Genomic DNA, 21803 nt, shown 5'->3' with positions numbered 1-21803 from the left:
GGGGAGAAATCACCACGCGGTCACCTCGGTGGGGGAGAAATCACCACGCGGTCACCTCGGGCAGGGAGAAGTAACCACGCGGTCACCTTGGGCGGGGCCAGAGGTTTCCCAGAGGAGCTGCCTCCTGGCAGGAAGCGCTGGAATCCAGCTCACGGAATTCCTGTGAACTCTGTAACACCAGGAAGGGGTGAGATGAAGGCAGCTGCAGTCCCAGGCGGACGGCAGGGCCCTGAGGCTGGGCTCTCCCTGGGCCCTGCCCCTGCCCAGCGCTTCCCCTGGCAGGGCCCTCAGCTCCTCTTCTCCAAGGCCTGGAAACAAGCCCCATGGGCCTGAGAATCATGGCTGTGTGTGGGAGGCACGTGTGTGACTATAGAAAACCCCCAGGACAGACGCTTAGCCTGACTGGCAAAGGGGGGGCATGGGGGGCATGGGGTGGGCGGGGAGGGAGCCTCGCTTTTCCCTGAGAGCTGTTTCATTGCTCAGATTATTTTGGAAACGCACATTGTTCACCGATTTTTATGTTTTTCTACGTATCAACATAAAAGATATAAACACAACTCAACAAAATTCAAACCCACAAAAAGTGAACCTCACCTTACACTCCCGTCGATCCTCCCCTCTCCCTGAGAATTTGCAGTGTGTTGCTCCAGAATTTTTCTTACAAAGTTCTCTAAATACCGTGGTTTCAAAACACATGTGCTTAGATTTATGTTTTTTACTTAAATGAAAACATACTTTGCACACTACTATACAACTTTCTTAGTATATTTAATATTCAGAAATATGTCTTGGCGTGAGTTTCGTGCTGGCTCACGTGCGGCCAGCCACGCCATTTGTCATAGGGCTGAGCCAGAGCTGGGTTTTGCATCTGCCCGTCGCTGAACGTGCATTTCCAGGAAAATCCAGTGTCAACTTCTTGTCCCATACTCCAGTGCCAGAGGTGCTCAGGGTTCTCTTGGGCAGGACCGTTCAGCCAAGTCCACAGAGCAAAGTGTGGACGTGGCCTTCAAAAGGGTGAGCGAGGCGGAGAGGGGCCTCCTCTCCTGAGCGGGCACGGACGGGCAGGTCCGCCTTCGCTTGCCCAGTGCTGGCGGCCGGCCGGGGGTGCCACAGACCCCAGCGTGCTGGGGCGCAGGCTCGGCCTTCACGCAGAGTGCTCGTCTGTTCAGGCTGCAGTGACGAAATTCCTCCGACGGCCTGGCCGCAGACGGGAACCTGTTCCTCAGAGCTCTGGAGGCTGGAGTCCAGCATCAAGACGCCGCAGCTTCCGTGTCTGCTGGGGCTTCTCCTCACATGGTGGCCGGGCGAGCTGGCTCTCTGGGGTCCCTTTCCAAGGCCCAGACCCCCTCATGAAGCCCTGGCGCAGGACTGAGTCACCTCCCAAAGGCCCCATTCCCAAACACTCCCACTGAGGATTAGGTTTCAACACCAGAATTTTTGGCGACACAAACTTTGAGACCACAGTCCCCAGCTCTCTGGGTTCCCAGGACCCTGCGGGAGGGCCGGGTAGCGCCTGCCCCCTTTTCACCATGAGGCTTCCGTGGAAGCTTCTTGCCCGAGGCAGGAAGCTGAGGAATGGACAGGGTCATACTCAGACCCGGGGGTGCCCCCGCCCCCATCGCTTTCTCCACATCCCTCTCGCCTCTGTCACACGCTCAGCTGCGCCAGCAGACACCAAGCTCAAGCGCATTAACACACAACGGGGTGACCTGCTCACACGAGTCCACCCAGTGACCCACGGACCATGGTGGCTGGATTCCCGCTGAGTGCTTTCACTCTTCCATCTCCCAATGGCCTCCCCATTGCTTCAGGAAGAGTAAATGCACCACGTGGTAAGCCCTGCTGCTGCAAAGCAGACGTGACGTCACGTCTGCTCAGCGACCCTGTGGGCGCCCCTCAGTCAGCCTCATAGGCCACAGCAGGTCTCACGGCTGTGCCCACTCGCAGGGAGGCAGGGAAGCCCCAGCCCCCACCAAAGGTCTGGCAGAGGAAGGAGACCTGGACCCAGGAGCACCAATCTCCCTCCCGTTCTCTGGGTGAGTGACGGCGATGCGTCCAGGCAGGTGGTCTGCCAGTTAGACCCGGTCGTGAGTAGCCACGTGTCCCACAGAGCGTCTTGGCTCCTGCTCGGCGGCAGGGAACCGTCTCCTTCTGGAAAGCCAGAGACAGCTCCCATGTTCTTCTCCCCATGTGTTCGGCATTCGCTTTTCCTTCGCTTGCACTGCTGTCCCCAGGTGACCCTACTCTAAAAGTCCCGAGAGACTAACCCTAATGATGAGTACCTGAATAGCACTTACAACTTCTCAAAGGATTTTCAATCCATTCTTCAGTTCATGGGCACCACACCTTCAGAAGACAGGAAGGACGTTGGCAAGACGGGGATGGTGCCTGGCAGGGCCCCGGCCCACCAGCGGGTCACCCGAGTGCGGGGACAGCTCCTGACAGGACGACCTTGCCAGCCCACATGCCCACCCCTCCTCTCTCTGCAGTCGCCATTCTCTGTGCCCATGAGGACAAACCTGCTCAGCCCGCCTTCGGGTGGCGTAGAAGTGCCTGGAATTTAAGCCCTACATGGTGACTCTCAACCATGGGTGATGAGCGTTTGTACATAAACAGTCCCCCATCCTTGTCCCCTGGGTGACACCAAGGCACATTCTGCTGGAGTGGGGCTCAGGGGACAAGCAGGGTGGCACCCAGTGCCCCTCCCGTTCTGTGCCCTGGAAGCTCCTCTCCCTCCCTGGCTTGTGTCCCCACTCCCCACCTTGACTTCTGAGATCACCTCCCAAGGCACGTGCCTCTCAGCCCTCGTCATGAGGTGTGCCCATTAGGACAGGCGGCAGCAACCCTGGTTCACAGTTGAGGAAACATATTCCCCCAGGGGAGTGCTTGGCAGTGTCTGGGGCACTTTTGGTCGGCCCTGCTCGTGGGCGGGGTGCCACAGCATCTTGCGGTGGAGCCCAGGGCTGCTGAACACCTGGCCTTGCCCAGGAGGGGCCCAGAGCATGACCCAGCCCAGACGTCCACAGTGCTGAGGTCCGGGGGCCTGGCCTGCTTCTGCAGATCTCTTTTATTAACAGCTTGTTCTGGACTGAAGCCTGGGTGCGTAATTATCAGCCTTAGATTTCTGCTCAAGCAAAATTAGCAGAATACCCCCATTTCCCCATTGGATCAAGCGTGCCGTGAAATCGTACCCTTTATTCCTTCCCGTTGGCCCTTATGCCAAGCTGCCTCGCTGGGGATGCGTCTGCGCAATCGTCAAGAGGCCACGACTGTGCATGCCCACAGTTCCATGGCGCACAAGCACATCACACCCAACCACAGCTGTGCAGCCGGCAGTCAGGCATCCAGACAGAGCACCGTGTGCTGCAAAAGCACGCCCGGTTTTCGTCCATGCAGGATGGTTTGGGTGTCCCCTGCCCGTGCCCAGCCTCAGGCCCCTCCTCGCGTTGCGTCCCCTGTAACCTTAAAGTTTTGGCATGGCCGTCACCCCCTCCAGGGAGCACCCTGACCTCTGCCTTGGAGGAGCTGGCATGCCTCACGCACAGCACTCACCAGCCTCCATTTTTGTGCCACATGCTCCTCGCGGAAAGGGTGAGGGCAGCAGCGCCTCTCCTCCTCCACACCCCAGGGTCCGGGCTAAGGTGCTCAGGAAGCATCAGCAAGCGGGGCTGTCAGGCCCCTCTGGTTCTCAAAACCACGTCACCCACCCGTGAGAAATCAGAGACATGGTGTGCCCACTGGCTGGAGGTCGCAGTCCACTGGGTCACTACGGCAACCCTGCTGACTCATCACACCCTCCCGCACTGTTCAGGTGGCGTATGCAGACACGTGCATGCATATGTGCACACATGCATGCACACACATATGCCACATACACAAACACACATGCTTGAGCAAGTGTTCTCGGACCCGGTACACAACAGGCCTCCTCGTGGGGTCTGGCTTCTGACATTTTCAGGGTCTCCTGGGACACACCCTCTAAAGCATCCACAACGCCTCAATTAAGAACAGCTTGTGAGGGCTTCCCTTTCACTGCACAGAAGCAGGGTCTTCCCAGAGCTGCCTCCCTTCTCTTTCAGGGAAGACATGCCCTCCACTTTCTTCAACTGGGCCAGATGCCTGTGGGCTGCAACACCCACGTCAAGCCGCTTGCAGAGGCCCTTCCTGTCCGCCCTCCTGTCTTGAGGGTGAACAGGCACAGCACGGAGTTCACGGCAACCCACACTGGCGTCTGCTCCCCCTGAAGTCATGTGGGCGTTCGGGCTGGGCTTTGGCCTGATGTGGTCATGGTGCCCCTCTGCTGCCCCACCAGGCCTTTCTAGGTGACCTTGCTGCCCCCTGCTGCTGATCTGGACAGGAGGGCGCTCCCCCTGGCTAGGCTCCTTGCATGGTTTTCCGTCTCAAGAAGCTCCTTTTCTGGGAGAAGGGAAGGCGGTCCTGGCCAGGAGGAAAGGAGCCGTGGGAAGGCCGTCCCAACATCTCAGCACCTGCTCTGGATTGGACGGTGCTCCCCACCCCCAAATTTGTATGCTGACATCCTGATCCCAGGACCTCTGGTGATTATATTTGGAGACAATATAGAGATTAAATTGAGGTCGTTGAGGTGGGTCCTTAACCAACAGGACTGGTGTCTCTTATGAGGTTAGGACAGATGCAGAGGGACTCCCATGTAAGAATGCAGGGAGAAGACCCCTCTACATGCCAAGGCCTCAGGAGGGACCAACTCTCCTCTCACCTTGATCTCCTATGTGCAGCTCCGGAACCGAGAACACACTTGCTGACAAACTCCCTCTGAAGGTACTTCGTTATGGCAGCCTGAGCCGACAGCGCTCCGCCAAGCTTGGGCCTCCCTCAACTCCTAATCCAGGTGAGCTGGCCAGGACCAGCCCGCTCCATCCCTCTAAGTCCTTGCCAGCTTAGGTGTGGCCATCCTCTAGCAAGGGAGCTCCTCACCTCCCCCTGAATGTGGGCTCACCCTAGGGACTTGCTGAACCAACAGAGTGCAGCAGAAACGCCACGAGGGAATTTCTCAGGCTGGGTCATAGGAAGCCTCCCAGCGTCCGAGCGGGTCTCTCGAGACAATCTCGGGAAGCTCACTCTCGGGCAGCGCAAGCCACGCCCTGAGCCGGAGGTGCCGTTTGAGCGGCACTGAGGCCCCAGACAGGAGTGCTGGCGCCATCTTGGAAGTGAGTCCTGAAGTTAATGCCACATAGATCAGACAGCTCCGCTGAGCCCATGCCAAATGCCTCACAAATTTGTGAGCAACGGAAAATGGCTGATTGAAGCCACTAAGCTTGGTTTGTGCAAGGACAGGTGACCGAACACTGACTCCCAAGAGGCCCTAAGCAGCCTAAGGAGACTAAAGAACTCCTGCCCCACCTCACACCCCGCACCACCCCACCCTACTGCAGCCAGAGTTCAGGGAGAATGAATGAACTAAGCTATTCAGTCTATTCAAACAGGAAAATGTTTTTAATTGGAGCGTTTTAGAAATGAGACGATGCAATGTCTTCTATAGGTCCTCACTTGAACTGGTAAGTGACAGGCAACCTTTAGGGCGTTTGCCTCCAGTCGCTCTCCTGACTCCCCGATGTGATAACTCCGTAAGATACAAGCACTCCCGATGACGAGAATGTGCGTGACTGGAGGGAAGGGACTACATCTGTCTCTGCTTGTGCCTCGGGTGGGTTTTACAGTAGATGTACCACCGGCCCCGCCTCTTCACCCGGTAACAGTCCTTGCAGCGTTTCTTAAGGACACCCTTGGTTTTGAACCCCAGCGCAGGCAGCAGGTGCGGCAGGAGGCCGGGGGAGAGAAATGACCGCACTTCTGCCCCCGGTTCCACAGCCACGGGGGCCGCACCTCGAAGGGATCCCAACAGGAACGTGGAGAGGGCTGGAGGCCTCAGTGTGTGACGACTGAGACACAGCAGAGGGTTCACCATTTTCCTTATTAAAAGAGTTGCCATGTCGTGGCGATCTATGGGAGGGGGGAAAAAAGGTGTTACAGCTTCTCCTGTGTTTCCACCCGCTATTTAAGGCGTCCTTTCCCGTTTCACTGAGGCTTGGGAAGGCAGCGACCGCGGGGTCGGAGAGCGTTTCCACAACAGCTGCAGCCTCGACCACAGGCTCAGCTGCCTTAATCGGCCAAGTGTGCCAGGAGAGTCAGGGCCTGCACGGCGGCTGCCTTCCCTTTCCCGCCCGCTGCCGGTGTCGGCGGGTGCGCGCAGCCCCGCGAGGCCGAGGAGCGGCTGAACGGCCGGGAGGCCCTTACGCTGAGGCCGCATCCCTTTCCGACAGTCACGCCGGGTCAAGGGCGGTTCGGCTGACGACCCCTCCGTCCCACTCTCCCCAGTCCCAGGGACCCCTCGGGCCAGTTTCAGGACAAAACCCCGAGGCCGCAACGCCCCGCCTCCGCTGGGAAGTGCTCGGGGCCCTGGCAGCCCGGCCGCCCGCCCCTGCTTCCCCACGCGCCCGGGGCCCCCCGGTTCAGCGGCCCGGGCTGGGAGGAGCTGGGTCTGCAGCGCCCGCAGGACACCGCGACCCCGGGGCAGGCTCTGCGCGCTGGCTGTGGGGTCGCGCTCGGAAGCCGCGGGGTCCCCCCCGCCCCGGGGTCGCTCGACACCCCCTCCCGCCGCCCGAGGTCGGACCCGCCCCCCACCCGACCCTCCGACACCGCCAGGCCCCGGCCCACGCTTCTCTGACAGCGGCCCACTCGGGGAGACGGGCCTAGGGGACCCAAGGTGGCCGGCCCCCGCCTCTCCAACCCGGGACCCCTGACCTGAGAAGGCAGCGCCGGTCCCGAGCCCCAAGCCTTCGGCCCGCGCCTGCGCCTGCGCCTGCGCACTGGGACGCGGACGCCGCTGCCAGGAAGAAAAATGGCGGCGGGAGTCACGTGGCGTGCCCACGTCCAGTGGCGGGCGCAGAGGCGCAGCCGCGAGTGCGCAGGCGCTGGAGACCGAGGCTCGCAGACTGCGCACTCCCTGCGGGCAGGGGCACACCTGTGCGGTGGGACTGGGGCGCTCCCGGTAAAAGGTGCGAAAAACAGGGAGGAAAATGGATATTGGCAACCAAAAAGAAATTACAACCCATTAGACCTTAGAAGAAGCTGACAAGTACCAAAGTCAAAAAACTGAGAAAGAGGACATGTTTTTAAGGGGACTTCCCGGGAGAAATGTCAACGGGCTCCGGGAAACGAGTGGAGACCGGCAGTGGTTCCAACTGGGTACGGCTGTTTTCCCCGACGTTATGGAACACTTCAGACATACAGAAAAAGGGGGAGGCCTTTACAGTGAGCACCCGTGTACTTGCCACCTAGATTCTACAGTTAACTCGCTTATCCCTGCCTTTTCAGGGATGTACCCGTGGCTCCACCCGCCTCCCTTTGCGTGTGTCCAGGTGAGTTGCAGAGGTGGCTGCATCCACCCCGCGCTCCGTGCAGGCCCCAACGCTTCGGGCGCATCGCAGCGTCCACTTTTCACTCCTGACTCGGCGAACACCAGGCGGGCCTGCGGAGTTTATCAGCTCCAGGACAAATCTGCCCCTGACCACCACGTTTACTGGGACAGCATTCCCAGTTTTCCGGGGCTTTTTCTGTGCATTCTTGTTTCTCACCGCCTTTCTCCCTCTTCGTCTCCCCGGCCTCTCATGCATCTCTAGTGTTTTGTTCTTGGAGTCACCTGGTCCTCAGGCTCTGACCACAGCAAATAAAAGCTGGATGCTGGAGCGTTAAGCTGGGATTTATACCCAAGTCGGCTCTGAACAAAATGGGCCTTTTTAGAGGCTGTGTTTGCATGCTGGATAAAGTCAATTGGCGTACTAAGCTCTGCTGCAGAAATCTTCCAAATATACTCTTCCTCCGCGGTTCCCCAGAACCTCACACAGGAATGCTTGCCTTGAACCAGGAGAATGCACTTCCAGTCTCTTCTGCTAAGCAGTAGACTTCTTCACACAATAAAAGTTTTTGATATGTAAACGTCTCATGATTATCGGTTACCATAGGAACATAAATAATGTCTTTTCAGTTTACATCCTCCCCTGCCTGTCCCTTAAATAAGAACCACTGGGAACTCCTAAGAGCTGAAGATTGCGCACACCGCGGCCTGCGTCATCCCGGCCCTAGCTCCAACTTGAGGCTGCAATCGCCAGAGGCTGCACCATTGCCGGGTGTAGTGGCTCACGCCTGTAATCCAAGCACTCTGGAGGCCAAGGCGGGAGGAGCACCTGAGGTCGGGAGTTCGAGGCCAGAGGCGCCACCTGCGCAGCGCATGCGCACCCTCCGCCCCGACCCGCGCGCGCTCCCCAGAGCGAAATAAGTCCCGGGAGTATGGGCGCCGACAGAAGCCGTGCGCATGCGTCGGCTCTAAGAGCGACGTTGCGCCGGGTCAAAGGTCAGCCGCGCAAAATGGCGGCAGCAGCGGCGACCTTCTGCCGGCTGTTGTGCCAGTCCGGCGCGGCTGCGCGGAGCCTGCCCCTCGGCGCCAGGTGTTTCGGGGTGCAGGTCTCGCCGACCGGGGAGAAGATCACACACACTGGCCAGGTAACGGCCGCTGGGTACAAGACTCCTCTTCCTCCGGCCGCACCTCCGGCGGCTGGTGGCGGTGGGCTCGCCGGGCATACGCGGCTCTGGTTCTGTACCAGCGGCCGCGCAGGTCGTGGTAAGGTTGTGCTTGTGTCGCTCACGCGCCGGGAAGGGGGCCTGCGGGTCGGGACGGTGACGGCGGCCGGCAGCGGTGGGTCTCGTCCTCCCGGGGCCTGCGGGCTCTGGAACGGGAAGGCTCCCCGGCAGGCAGCCTTTGCTGTGGAGTGACTGCCCGTAGGCGGTCCGTGGCCGCTGATTTTTTGGGTCAGCGTTTAGAATTTGTGTAATATTCAATAATAAACTTTAGTAATCTGAGAAGTCGGTTGTTGTCCAAAGCACACAAATATTGTAAGCCAAAATGAAGAACAAAGGTAAATGTGTCCTAGGAGATTTATTAAGAGGGATTATATAAAGCCAGCTGGCCATATGCGAAAGAAGGCTGGGGCGGTTCTCCTCGGTGGGGACTTGTCTCTCCTCCTTAGCTTCACCTTCCCGGGCTACTTCTCTATGCTGCTCTCTGATTCAGGTGCTCACCCGTTTTCATCCCAGGTATCTTGCTAAAAATGTTCCTGATTAACTGTGTACTGTGCCCCTCACTTGTTTGACTTTCCATCAATGGCCTGAAAGTTAAGAAAAACACTCACCTGTAGTATTTATGATTGATACGAAGTCACTTTTTTCAGAATTAGGCTGTAAAAGTCACACATGGTCTTTTTGTTTTTTTTTTTCCAGGTTTATGATGAAAAAGACTACAGGAGAGTTCGGTTTGTAGGTCGTCAGAAAGAGGTGAGTAAAAGTTTTAATGAAGAGAGGTAAGCTTTCATAAAACTTTTATATAACCAACAAGAAATAAAAATTAATATATAAGATTTAAATAAATTCTCCCCCTATTGCAAGGACCCTAGCAGCTCTGGATGGGATTCTACCTTCTAATGTTAATTGTGTCTGTTTGTGTCTTGTTTCCCCCTGAAATACATTACATAACATGGCAACTGTAGTTCTGGTTTATATATAAGTGGAAGTTATCTTTTTTTAAATACTCATGCCTTATTCTGTATCAACTTTAAAAAATTACTCTTTTAACAACCTGGAGGAGGTGTGTTTTTCATAGTTTTCACCAAATAAATTAGTATGTGCTTTTACAGGGACTCACAGTGATAAGCTGAAAATTCACATGAGTTTTTCTTTCCTTAGTGGGTCTGTTAGCTCTATACATTGTGAAGGAAGATCAGTTCAGATCATCTCTGAGTGACCACTGGAGAAAGAATGTTGAAATTAGAATCCTTCTGCCTAAATCAGCCTTTTTTTTTAAACCTGACTACCTATCGTTCATGTCTGTGAGCCCCTGAATTCTTAATTAGCTCAGGCATGCTTCCATGTTTCTGGAATTTTTTTTTTTCATTCTTTTTCCCACTTTGGTTAGCCTGGTTCTTCTTCTTAACACCTTAACGATCCTTAAATCATATATTTTCCCTTCTCCCTTAATCTTGGTTACATTATCCATTCCCAGTGTATAGTTTTTCTTCTGTCCTGGAGCTCCAGGGCATTCCGGTGAAGCTCACATGATCATGAATTGAATGTAAATTCACATTCTCAAAATTCATTTGGTTCACTGTTGTATGATTTGATGAGTGGGTGTCAGAGAAGTTTGTTTTATGGTGGTTGATTATTTGACAATGCCCTTGAATGTTGGGTTGAGAAAGATCTTGGGGCTTGATCCACATTGAGTGAAAGAGTATGTCGTGATTGATTAGTGATGTCTGCCAGGATCATGGTGGTGGAGAGGGGTCATGTCTAGTGGGTTTGCCTCTCTGGAGTAGAAGCCGTGTGGACTTGCAGTGTGACAATTGTGAGGTGGAATCACAGCATAGGTTCAGTTTTCTCATTTGTAAAATGGAAACCCTGTGAATGTTTTGAGTAGAATCATAAGTCTCCAGTGAGATCACATGTAATTGTCTAGTACGTGGTGACATATGGCGAGCCCTGCTCCTCTCCATCCTCAGAAAGCCTTGTTTTGTTTATTTGAATTGTTAGTGTATTCTCAGTAGAAGCATCTGTTCTGTATGCTACCTTCTCCAGTGCTGTAGCGCAGTGATTGACACAGAGGAGCCCATGGCATTGGGAATGGGACGTTTCCTCTGTGTGCAGGCTATCGTGGTCATCCTTGTTAGGTACATGGACTTGACATTTGGAAGGTGGAAACCAATGGATGTTGAGAGGATTCACAGGCCCTTTGGTTTCTTTTGGCAGTGATCGTGGAGAAGGGGAGTTTTCTCCCAGTGTGATGTGGTGCCCATTCTCAGGTTTCCTGGGCGTCAATGGGTCATTGTTACTGAGGCAGTCGCTGCACTCTACATCCCTGCTTTGTGGGTGTCGTGGCAGGGTTGTGGGGACAAGGTAGGAGCCCCAGATAGAACATTTCCAGAGCAGATTGTTCCTGAAACCATTGTGCTCATTCCTGCAACCTGGCACCCAACCCAGCTCCCTAACTCAGTTCTTGCTGTGATGTAGCAAATACGTGGGTCCCAGTCACAAACACCTCTCTGCTGAACATTCTTTGTGTAGCTTCTGATTTCTGGTTGGCGTAGCACAGGGTAGCATGGAAACAACTTAAAAAGAAACCAAACAGAATCAGGATTGGTGAAGCCAGTAAGGTTGGGTGCAGGAGAGTGTGGTAGTCGTGCCTGTGACGGCAGCTTACCCAGGCCGTCCTGGCTATGACCTCAGTGCTCCAGCCGGCCCAGCCTCTCCAGTGCCTTCCCCCCATTCAGCATCCCGAGTGTCCGGGGCATGCCTTGGCATCACACCTTGGAGGTTCAAGGCGTGTTTATAACATGATGAGTGGGCATCCTGCCAAGCTCTCCTTTCAGCACAAATTTGTGTTTAGCACTATTTATAATAGTAGTTTTTTGGCTTCTGAAAGACTTAATTGTTTTGGAACACTTTTAGATTTACAGAAAAAGTAGAAGAAAGTAGAGTTTTCACAGCACCCCGCCCCCCTCAGTTTCTGCTGTTCACTGCCATGTCTCATTTGTGTGCTGCCTCTATCACAGCTGATGAGCTGATACTGATACATTATGATTAACTCAAGTCCACAGGTTTCACTCCTGATGTTGTATATTCTAGGGTTTGGGCAGATGTGTAGTGATGTGTCCACCATGACAGTATTGTACAGAGTTCACTGCCCTGAAAATCCTCTGTGCTCTACCTGCTCATCCCTCTTTCTTCCCAACCCCTGACAGCCCCCGATCAGACTGTCCCTCTAGTTTTGTCAGGTAATACTTTAAAAGGTAAACTGGGCCAGGCACAATAGGCTCATGCCTGTCCTCCTAGTACTTTAGGAGGTCAAGGTGGGGTGATTGCTTGAGCCCAGGCATTCAAGACCAGCCTGAGCAACATGGTGAAACCCCGTGTCTACAGAAAATATAAAAATGAGCCCAGCATGCTGGCACATGCCTGTAGTCTGAGGTACGTGGGAGGCTGAGGTGGAAGGATCATTGAGTCTGGGAGGTTAGGGCTGCAGGGAGCCGAGATCATGCCACTGTACCCCAGCCTGGACAGCAGAGCAATGCCCTATCTCCAAACAAAAAAAGAGAAAGAATAAACTGAATCTAAACTTGACCTGTAGGACAACGATAGCAGGAAGCTGGGTAATTGAACTGGTCTTTGCAGGAAAAAGTGGAAAGTATCTCTGTGTGGTTCCTGCCCAGTTTTGACCGGGGGTGCCTGCAAAGGAAGCCATGGCCCCTGGGCCTGGCTGGAGAATGTGCCACCCACCCCCAACCCTGAAGGAAGGGACCAGAAGTCAGGCCTCACGTGGTTCTGGAGTAGGTAGCACCCTGGGTCACACGAATGAGGCGGAGGGCTGGAATGGACTTGGAGGTATTTCTCCACTGTTGATGGAAAAGTTTTCATTGCTTTATAGTCATACATGTAAAATTAAAAGCAGGTGTGTCCTGTCCTGTAATAGAAGAGGTGATTGGGTGAGGTCTACAGTGAGGTGTAGTGGTAGTGGTCATGCACTGCAGCAGCCTCATGGCCAGGTATGAGACAGCGTCATCTGCTTAGTTGGTCAGAAGCTGGGGCTGCCCTGCCTGGCCGCATCTGGATTCAGGCTCCCGCGCTGATGGGTTTATGAGGGCTGTGTGCTTCCATGACTTATGTCGTTGGCACATGGGCTTTGAATCCCTGTAGATGAGGGATTAAGTACTGAATTTAAATGTTAGTGTCCATACACAAGGTTTTTTCTTTCATTTTTTGAAAAGGAATTAGGCAGCAAACCCAGAACATCAGGAGGCTGGGATCCCTTGCGTGCGGCTCTGTGCAGGCCTCTCCACCCATGTGTCAGGATCACGGAGCAGCCGGGGCTTCGGGAGGCTGGGATCCCTTGCGTGTGGCTCTGTGCAGCCCACTCCCCCTGTGTGTCAGGTTACGGAACAGCCGGGGCTTTAGCCTGTGCCTTCGTCTGCCCACCAGTGGGATAGATTCTCTCTCCAAGTGTTCTGCAGTGCTGAGTCACTCCCCACCCGCACAGCCCACAGCTGGGCGTTCAGGGCAGAGCAAGATTCTGGATGTTTTCTTCGATACCTGGCAGTCAGGGTTGAGTCCATTTGTGACCCTGTGATCTCACCTGCCTGGCTCTCTGTTCCTCAGAGATCTCACCTGCCTGGTTCTCTGCTCCTGGGTAGCAGGCTCTGAGGTGCATGGCGCCTCCAGGTTTAGGAGCAGCTGCCCACAGTGCCGATGTCTACTTGGCATGCTGTTTTGTTGTGATGATGTGAAGTTCTGTCCTGAGAAGAGTGTGTGCAGATTTCGTTAATGGAAATAATTGAGTAGCGCTGGAGAGAGAGGAAAACTACCAAGTAGTTTTCAGTGGCTCCAGATCCTCAAAACAGAAAACAAGCCTGGGTGACGACGTGAAGAAATTGGAACTTTGTGCCTTGCTGCTGGGAATGTAAAATGACACAGCCACTAAGGAAAGCAGCCTGTGGGCTCCTCAGACAGTTGAACCTAGGACTTCCATCCAATCCAGCGGGTCCACTTCTGAGTGTGTACCCAGAAGAACTGAAAGCAGGGTCTGGGGTCCACTCGTGCTCATCCCAGCATTGTTCACTGTAACAGAAACCCGGAAGCCGCTGGGGGTCCGTTGTCAGCAGATGAGCAGAATGTGATCTGTCCATAGACGGTGGGATATTGTTCCGCCGTAAGCAGGAAGAACACTGGACACATGCCGCAGCATGGATCAACCCGGAGGATGTTGCGCTCAGTGAAATGAGCCAGTCACGGAAGCGTCCCGCGTGATTCTTATGTGAGGGACCAGAAGAGTTGGCTCTCAGAGGTAACAGTAGCTGGTGGTTGCCGGGGGCGGGGTGAATTTGGAGGTAGTGTTGAATGGAAACAGGGTTTCAGTTTAGGAGGTGGAAGGTTCTGGAGATGTGTGGTGGTGAGGGCTGCGCAGTAAGTGCCCTTAGAAATGCTAAAGGTGGCACATTTATGTTACGTGTATTTACTGCAGTTTAAAAAAAAACCTGAGGGGGAAGCAGCTTTAGGCCCATGCAGGGAATCGACCAGAGGTTCTTCCCTGTGGCTTTTGTGGCTGGCATCGCTCATTCTTGTTTCTCCCAGGAGGCCAGCAGGGCAGGGCACCCTCAGATGGGGAAGCGAGTGAGCCTGAGGCTGGGCCCACGCGGCACCTTTGGAGGCTCTGCACACCTGTGGCGGTAACTCGTGTTATCACCCAGGACTACAGGACGCCTCAGATCAGCAGTGAAGACTTGTGACATCTTTCACCGACACTGAGCAGTGTCTCGAGGCCAGCACAGCACCACCCGAACCATGCTGGCCCTTGTACGTGCAAGCTGCTGGCCGCAGGAGGGATGCCAGAGAGCTGAGAGGGAGTGCTGAGGGACCCAGGGGTCGGCAGCTGCAAGAAGCAGCCACTCTTCTTAGGACCGGGGCCAGGGGAGTAGGTGGCGTCACCAGGAGGAAGCTGCAAAAGTTCCCGTGTGGTGGGTGCACTGACCCTCTGGTGCCGCTGGAGCCCCAGGTGGGAGGCAGGACTGGGAATCAGGGATGAGTGCTAGGGTGAGGCCCCCAGTCAGATGGCAGTGGCTGAGAAGGTCACACAAGTGAGAGGAAGATTGAACTCGAGGGGCCTTGGAATTCTGCCCTCCTCCTCTGCAGATCATCTGGCTGGTGACACGGGGAGAGCTCTGTGCTGCGTTCAGGCCCATCCTTGGAGGGTTTAAGGGGGAGGTTTGCCTGAGCCTGTCTCTGGCTTGACGCAGCCTGGGCATCCTTTAGGGAGGGTTTGAGGCCCAGGCATTTTGGTGTACGCCGGGGCTGCTCTCCAGAGCTCTTCTGTGGCTTCTGCTTCCATGTGCTCCTCCTCCCAACTTCCCTCCCAAATACGCCATCTTTACAGTGGGGCAAAGGCAGTCAGATTTGAAAAGAAACCTTTTGGATTAATAAGAACCATAGGCCTCTGCTTCCTTTAGAAAGGCTTGGACTGTCAGAAGTAATGGTTATAAAGTCAGGTTTATGTATCCCCGGACCCAGAGGAAAGTAATTGGAACTATGGATTCATGAGCCCCAGGTTGACACGCTGGTGGCTTCGTGGGTAAGTCGGCTAGAGGGGCCTTCATTTCCTCCCTCGCGCAGCTCCGGGCTTCCTCTTTGCTTCTCTGTTGTGTCTTTGTGTCTGGTGATTCTTTCTCTTCCAAGGCATTGGCAAAATTAGTCGCTGGACTCCACTATTCTCAAAGCAAGTGTGAACATGTACAAACAACTCAATTGTGGTTTAGAGCATTTTTATGGAAATACTTAGTTTAAAAATTAATTTGGATGAAAAGTTCAGTTTGTCCTGTGATTTAAGAATTATGTACTTACACAGACATATATACACGTGTATGGTTAGCTAAATATAGTTATTGGCATTAATGTTAAAAATGGCCGATGTTCTGAATCTATACATCTGCATTCATGGGGTGGGTGTTCTACAGAACACCGATGATTCCGCTGCGTGGTTATTTCCCTTTGCATTGGTTTTGATGCTGTGTCACAGAATCATACATTTTATATTTTATCTTTAATAATTGTAGTCTCAGTTTGATGTCATAGAACTTTCACTCCTAAAGATTTAAACCTAGATGTTTTTATGCCCAGTCAGTTGATGATCAAGAGGTCAGTGGAGAGAGAGCTTCCCATTTTTACATTAGTGACCTGCAGAGGACGCGTGTGACAGTTGTTGGACAGTTCACTGTATGATGCGCCGTGTGCTTAACGAGAGATGTCGTGCGGGCTGCCGTGGCAGTTCTCCCAGGGTTCCCTTGTGAACTGCAGCAGTGCTCCTCAGCCTTTCTTACCTTTCCCCAGGTGAAAGCAGGTGAGAATGGAGTCTTGAGAACCTAGAGCGCCCAGTGAGATGGAGCCTTGGGTTTGAACCTGGAGCGAGGCTCTTTGTTGTGGCTGGGTGTGTTCACTGCCGGTTCTTTGTATTCCTGCATTTGCACTGAGCTCCTGGAGCCAGACGTTTGCTCGTGATGGGTGGTCAGGGTCACCCTTGAGCTGTGCACGGTAAATGACAGGAGGACATCCCACGTCAGTCACCAGTGTCGCGGCGTCAGCTGCCCTCCCTGTGGGGAGGCGGCCGGTCTCTCCAACTGTCATGATGGGGGCCTGGCAGTGTGTCACTTAGGCAGACACCATATTATTTACACCATAAGGCTTCATTTGTCTGGTTAGTTGCCTCGCCCGCGGCAGGGGTGAGCAGAACATCGCGCACGTCAGAGCTGGAGGCGCTGGTGTGAGGCGAAGCGCCAGGCTGGCAGCAGACGCCCGTGTCACAGGAGCGGGCGAAACAGCCCAGCAGCACCACCCCGCTCAGGGCTCTGCTTTAATGTGGCTTCATTTTCCTCTAACTTCCTTCTGTGTTTCTGGAAATAGACCTTCAAGGAAAACTTTACAGAATGGTCATCTGTAACTGACAGAATCTCTTGAAAAATAAACCTGTCCAAAATGTATCTGTAAGGGAAAGAGTGGTGTCTGCCTCCCACTGTGTGTGTTTTCTGTGACTCTGTGGCGTTGAATGAGTCTCGCCTCCAGAAGTGGGTGACTTGGTGACGAGCCCTGTGGCTGCTTCCACTCTGAGGTGGGGACCATAGGAGGAATGCAAGGTTCCCGGCTGTGCTGTCAAACCGGGGAACCCCCGAGCAGCGTTGGAGGCAGAGGGAGGGCTGTGTCATGCTCGGTGGAGCTGGCCGTCCAGGAGGGGACGTGCTGGTAGACCCCCATCCCTGGACTTCAGGGCCTGCTGGGGGTGTAGAGTTGAGTTCCTTCCCTCTCCATGCGCAGACGCCTGCGCTCCACTTCCCGTGGCTTCCCGGTGCTTCATGCCTCGTCTTCCTGGCACTTACTCACTGATTATTCCCGGGGGCAGCTGACAGGGGCTGCCTCATTACAGTCAGAGGAAATCAAGGCATGTCCCCTTTCTGGGTTCCCAAATTTGCCATTATGAGTATCATAACATACATTATTTGCAAAGCCAGGATGTTTTACTGCTTTTTAAAAAGCATAAACTGAAACGGAGGGGAGGTCTAAGGATTCCCTTTCCCATGTACCCAGGCAGTCAGTTTCGACAGTTATACCAACCGAGACAGGTGTCAGAATGGCCAGTGTGACTTCAGCTCTGCCCTGCCTCCACCCCGGCCCCACCAGCCCCTAGTAAGTTTGAAGTGGATCTTTGACATCATGTTTATCGAGTCTAAATTTATCCGTGTATAAGTTGACCCTTGAACAACCTAGGTTCGAACTGTGAGTCCACTCAATAAGTGGCTTTTCTTTTGCCTCTGCATACCCTCAACCCCCCCACCCCAAGAGCAGGACCAACCCCTCCCCTCCTCCCCGTCAGCCTGCTCGATGTGGAGATGATGAGGTGAACACCTGTGTGGTGATCCACTTCCACCTCACGACAGTCGATAGTTTCTCTTCCTTGCGATTTCCTTAATTGCATTTTCTTCCTCTAGCTTACTTTATTCTAAGAATTCAATATTTGATACTTGTGACATGCGAAATATGTGTTAATCGACTGTTGATGTTACTGGCAAAGACTCTGGTCAGCATCAGGCTGTGAGTAGTTCAGTGTGGGGGAGTCCATAGTTAGCAGATTTTCAGCTGCACTCGGGGTGGTTCCCCCAACCCCTGAGTCGTTCAAGGATTAACTATACAGTCAAAAGATAGTAACATTTGGATTTTACAGGAAAGTAGAAAAAATAAATAACAATATATTAACATGACAACAATATTACACCTTAAAGTTACAATAAGTCGTTTAAACTAAATATCTAAGTGGTGTTGAATGTTCTTGGTCATGCATGGTTTTAATGTGATCGTGCGACTCCGAGCCCAAGTGCGTTCCTGCCTTGCAGTTGTTGGTGTCTCTTAAGTCTCTTTTAAACTGTAGGTTCCCATGGACCCCCCCGCTCTGTCCTTTTTCTCATTGGAAAATTTATTCGTGAGAGCGCCCAGGTCCTTTCCTCTGTCGAGTCCCCACGGCTGGAACCTCCTGACCACATCACTGTCGTGCTGGTGAACTTGCTCTTGTCTCTGCGTGGTTTGGGAGATAGTTGGATCTTGAGGCTTGATCAGATTGAGGGTCGGTGTTTTGTTCCTGGTGACACTGCTGTGTAGGTAATGTGCCTTCCATCAGGAGCCACATAGTACATAATCGATTCTGGTTGTAGAAAGAGACTTTGATCATTATCTCCCACATCTGTGATTTCATAAGGGGTTGTAAAATGATGATCTGATCTGTCTTATTAGCTTGAATACTTATATCAAAAGAAAGTTTGGTCCTGAGGTAAAGTTTCTGTAGGAAAATCAGAAGAAATACTTGATTCTTTCTCTTTATTTACCAGCCTTTGATGGGTTGATTCTCTAGTGTCTGTTTGTTTTGTGTTGCTATAGCAGACTACGTGAGACTGGGTAATTCATAAAGAACAGAGATTTGTTTCTTACAGTCTGGAGGCTGAGAGGTGCACGGCTGAGGCCGTGTCTGGTGACAGTGGAAGGTGGAAGGCCGGGAGAGTGTGCATGAAGGGGGACTGAACTCATCCTTCCACCAGGAGCCCGGCCACCACCTGTGAGGGCAGCCAGACTCCCTCATGAGGCAGAGCCCTCGTGACCTCAGCACCTTGAAAGGCCCTGTCTCTCAACACTGTTGCATTGAGGATTAAGTTTCCAACACAGGAACTTTGGGGGAGCACATGCAAACCATAGTGCCTAGTAAGGTAATTAATGAGTTTTTTAAACATGTTTATGAATCATGGGTGTAAATATTTGTGTTTCTGTCCTTTGCAGTTATAATCCACCTGTCCTTCCAATTTCTGGTATCCCAGATCATCCCATGTGGCAGGTTTACCCAGGTTGACACACCTTAGTTGCCTTTAAAACTTCCTTGACTTGTGCCACAATACAGTGCCTGCAGTTCATCCTGTACCATTTCCTGCCCTGGGCCCAGAATCAGGCATTTTTCAAAGAACCCAGTCCCTTCCCTTTGGTGCGAAGGGGTGTTTAGAGACCACCGTGTGGGCAGTGGGGCACTCATTGCCACTGGGTTCATCATGGTCCTGGGGATGGAGCTAGGAGGGGTGTGTGTGGTCATCAGATGCGGGATGAGTTACACACTCAATTCAGGGTCACGAGACTTCTTTCTGCCGGACCAGTGAGCTGACGTCTCTTCTAGTTCCTTCCCCACACCGAAAGTCCCGTTGTTTCAATAGTAGTTTCATTTGCCTTGGAAGTGTTTTTATTCTTAAGATGTGTCTTGTTAGAAATGTTCCTGTTACTCTCTCTTATAGTTTCTTGGAATTCCTTAGGTTCATTTGTCTCTTTTTTGTCATTTTAAAAGTTTAGTTTTATGACTTTGAAAAATGTAAAACATGATTTCAGAGTCAAATTTATAAAACTTCAAAGAAAGGCTAACCGTCATGCTCATGTCCTTCTCACAGTAGTAACTGTTCAGTGGTTTCTCCTTTGGGTGTTGTATAAATTAGTGACTATGTAGGCCGACCCCTCGTCTTCCCCACGCCGGTGAGTGGGAGCCTTCTGTCCGCTTACCCACTGTCTGGCATTTCCACATAGTCCTGTGTCCTCCTTCACCCCACGGTGGTGTGGAGACATCTTTTTCATTCCATTTTGATTGTAACTCAAAAGCATCAGCACGCAAGCAAGAGGTGAAATTACCAGAGTCTTTCCCGCAAGTCATAAATGATCAGGTGGAAGACACAGTGGATGGGGAGACCCAGTGTACGGTGGCAGCAAACAGGAGAAAACACTTAGGAGTGATCTAAGCAGTGTTCAGCACTGGGAAAGCCGGCGAGACGCTGTGGTCTCGTGGATTGCAGCGCAGGTGGCGTTTTCGGCATTTTAGAAACATCTGCTCCATCGTTGGTGAGAGAATGTTCCTCTGATACGCACACAGGAGCCTGTGGGGAAAGGCCTGTGCGGTGCAGGTGCTCTGGGGTGGGATGGGGCAGTGTGGTGGGGAGAGGAGGGCATGCAGAGCCCACAGGCTCCTGGCAGCCAGCGAGTGCCGAGTCAGACGGGCGACCGAGGGGAAGCCTCCGCTGCTCTGCTCCTTGCAGCACTTCTAAGTTCAGAACTTATTTGGAATAAACTTTCATTTATTCCAATGAAAAGTAAATGTGTGTGTAGACCCTAAATTTAATTACCTGTGAGTCATGAAGGTCTATGGTGATAGTAGTTACATGAAGCACGCACCATAGATCTGTGCTGATGGTTCATGGGTTTGTGTGTGGGGCTTAAATTGTATGAAGTTAGCAAGTTTGTGTATTTGTTTATGTAAGTTTTTCTTCTTGTTCCAGGTGAATGAAAACTTTGGCATTGATTTGATAGCAGAGCAGCCGGTGAGCGAGGTGGAGACTCGGGTGATCTCGTGCGATGGCGGCGGAGGCGCGCTGGGCCACCCGAAAGTGTACATCAACTTGGTGCGTAGCTGGCCACCAGCGCGCACGCTAGCGCAGCCTGCAGGTCCCCATGCTCCCCTTCACTCCCGGTGCCTGTTCCTTCTGCCCCCTTCTCCCGAGGCAGCCGTTACAGGGTTCACACTGCGGCACATTCACTGCACGGCCCCACAGTACAGGGCCTAGCCACAGCGGCGTGTCCGAGAACCCCTTCCAGCTGCGAAGCGGTGGATGCGTGCTTCGTTGGGTCAGCCCTGATGTCCACCTTCCTCTTCTCCGACGCTCAGGCGTCTGCGTCCTCTCTGGCTCTTCTCGGTTTGGTCATCATCTTAGCTCAGGCTCCTACACACGGCACCACAGGCCGGGGCCGGAAGCAACAGACACGTACTTCCCACGGCACTGGGGGCCGCTGTCCAAGGCCACGCTGCCACTCGGTTGGTTCCTCCCTGGGGCCTCCAGGACTTGCAGATGAGGGCTCCTGTCTGTGTTTTCACAGGACTGTCCCTTCGTGGGTGTCTGTCCTCATCTCTTCTCAGAGGACACCAGGCAGACTGGACCAGGGCCCTTGTATGACCTCATTTTACCTTAATTGCCTCTTTAAAGGCCCCAGCTCCAAATGCAGTCACATCGGGGGCTAGGACTTTGGGGGGCACACAGTTTATGTTGTACAGTCCCTGTGTAATCCTTTATGCCTGTTGATGAGTGTCACATACAGGACCATTGAGAAAAAGGAACACAAGACCAGAGGAGGAGGCCGTGGCTGAAGCTGGGATGTGGACCTGGGGTGCAGGGAGGGAGGGGGCGCCACGGAACACTCAGGGACTCAGGCAGCTGCCAGGCTTGGTGTTCCTGTTACAGGACTTGAACTTCCTTAGAGCTGACCTTCGTTAAAAGCTGTCATTATCTTGGTGCCTGTCCTGAAAGGGGACAGTGTAACAGGCATAAATGGTCAAGCAGCCTAGGGCAGGACTGGGCACCCGGCTGCCCTCTCCTGGGCCCCAGCCCCGCGGGTCCCGCCTGGGTGCGCCTCATGGTCCTGTGCAGCACCCGCCGCAGCCCCAGGAGGGTGAGGTGTGGGTGGTGCATGGGTCATGGCTGCAGCTAATGGCGACATCCCCGGGGGTCTGGTGGGGTGGCTGCCTATCCCGGTGGGAGTCTGAGGCTGGGGGTTCGGTGCAGTGGCTGCCTAGCCCGGGTGGGAGTCTGAGGCCGGGGGTTCGGTGGGGTGGCTGCCTAGCCCGG

The 21803-nt window shown here is 53.5% G+C and overlaps 2 protein-coding genes and 1 long non-coding RNA gene across 5 annotated transcripts in view; 1 reads left to right on the top strand and 2 right to left on the bottom strand.

Annotated features, from left to right (window-relative positions):
* Positions 1–3386: 3386 nt before the first annotated feature.
* LOC116552414 lies at positions 3387–5350 on the bottom strand. Its single transcript, XR_004269372.1, has 2 exons — positions 4736–5350; positions 3387–4176 (listed from the first exon to the last, which is right to left on the bottom strand). It is a non-coding gene; the product is annotated as an uncharacterized LOC116552414 (long non-coding RNA).
* Positions 5351–5589: 239 nt separating this feature from the next.
* Positions 5590–8157, bottom strand: MRPL36 (mitochondrial ribosomal protein L36). Of its 3 annotated transcripts, none has more exons than XM_032279145.1 (2): positions 7481–8157; positions 5590–5979 (listed from the first exon to the last, which is right to left on the bottom strand). In XM_032279145.1, exons 1-2 carry the CDS (start codon positions 7650–7652, stop codon positions 5657–5659), a joined length of 495 nt encoding a protein of 164 aa, XP_032135036.1. In that variant the 5' UTR covers positions 7653–8157; the 3' UTR covers positions 5590–5656. The 3 variants fall into 3 exon arrangements, with proteins under 3 accessions (XP_032135036.1, XP_032135038.1, XP_032135037.1); XM_032279147.1 differs by lacking the exon at positions 7481–8157 and adding an exon at positions 6781–6885; XM_032279146.1 differs by lacking the exon at positions 7481–8157 and adding an exon at positions 6666–6681.
* Positions 8158–8303: 146 nt separating this feature from the next.
* The window catches only part of NDUFS6 (NADH:ubiquinone oxidoreductase subunit S6), a 13930-nt gene continuing 430 nt past the window's right edge, over positions 8304–21803 (top strand). Inside the window, exons 1-3 of the mRNA XM_032279144.1 lie at positions 8304–8538; positions 9313–9366; positions 20463–20585. Of these exons, the coding sequence (XP_032135035.1) occupies positions 8326–8538; positions 9313–9366; positions 20463–20585 (390 nt within the window). The 5' untranslated portion in view covers positions 8304–8325. The remainder of the gene's footprint in view (positions 8539–9312; positions 9367–20462; positions 20586–21803) is intronic.

The sequence above is a fragment of the Sapajus apella genome, unplaced genomic scaffold, assembly GCF_009761245.1.
Source record: "Sapajus apella isolate SASKATOON/1434 unplaced genomic scaffold, GSC_monkey_1.0 scaffold11, whole genome shotgun sequence".
Lineage (NCBI taxonomy): Eukaryota > Metazoa > Chordata > Mammalia > Primates > Cebidae > Sapajus > Sapajus apella.
The sequence above is the reverse complement of the archived record's forward strand: the minus strand, read 5'-3'. Positions and strand labels throughout refer to the sequence as shown.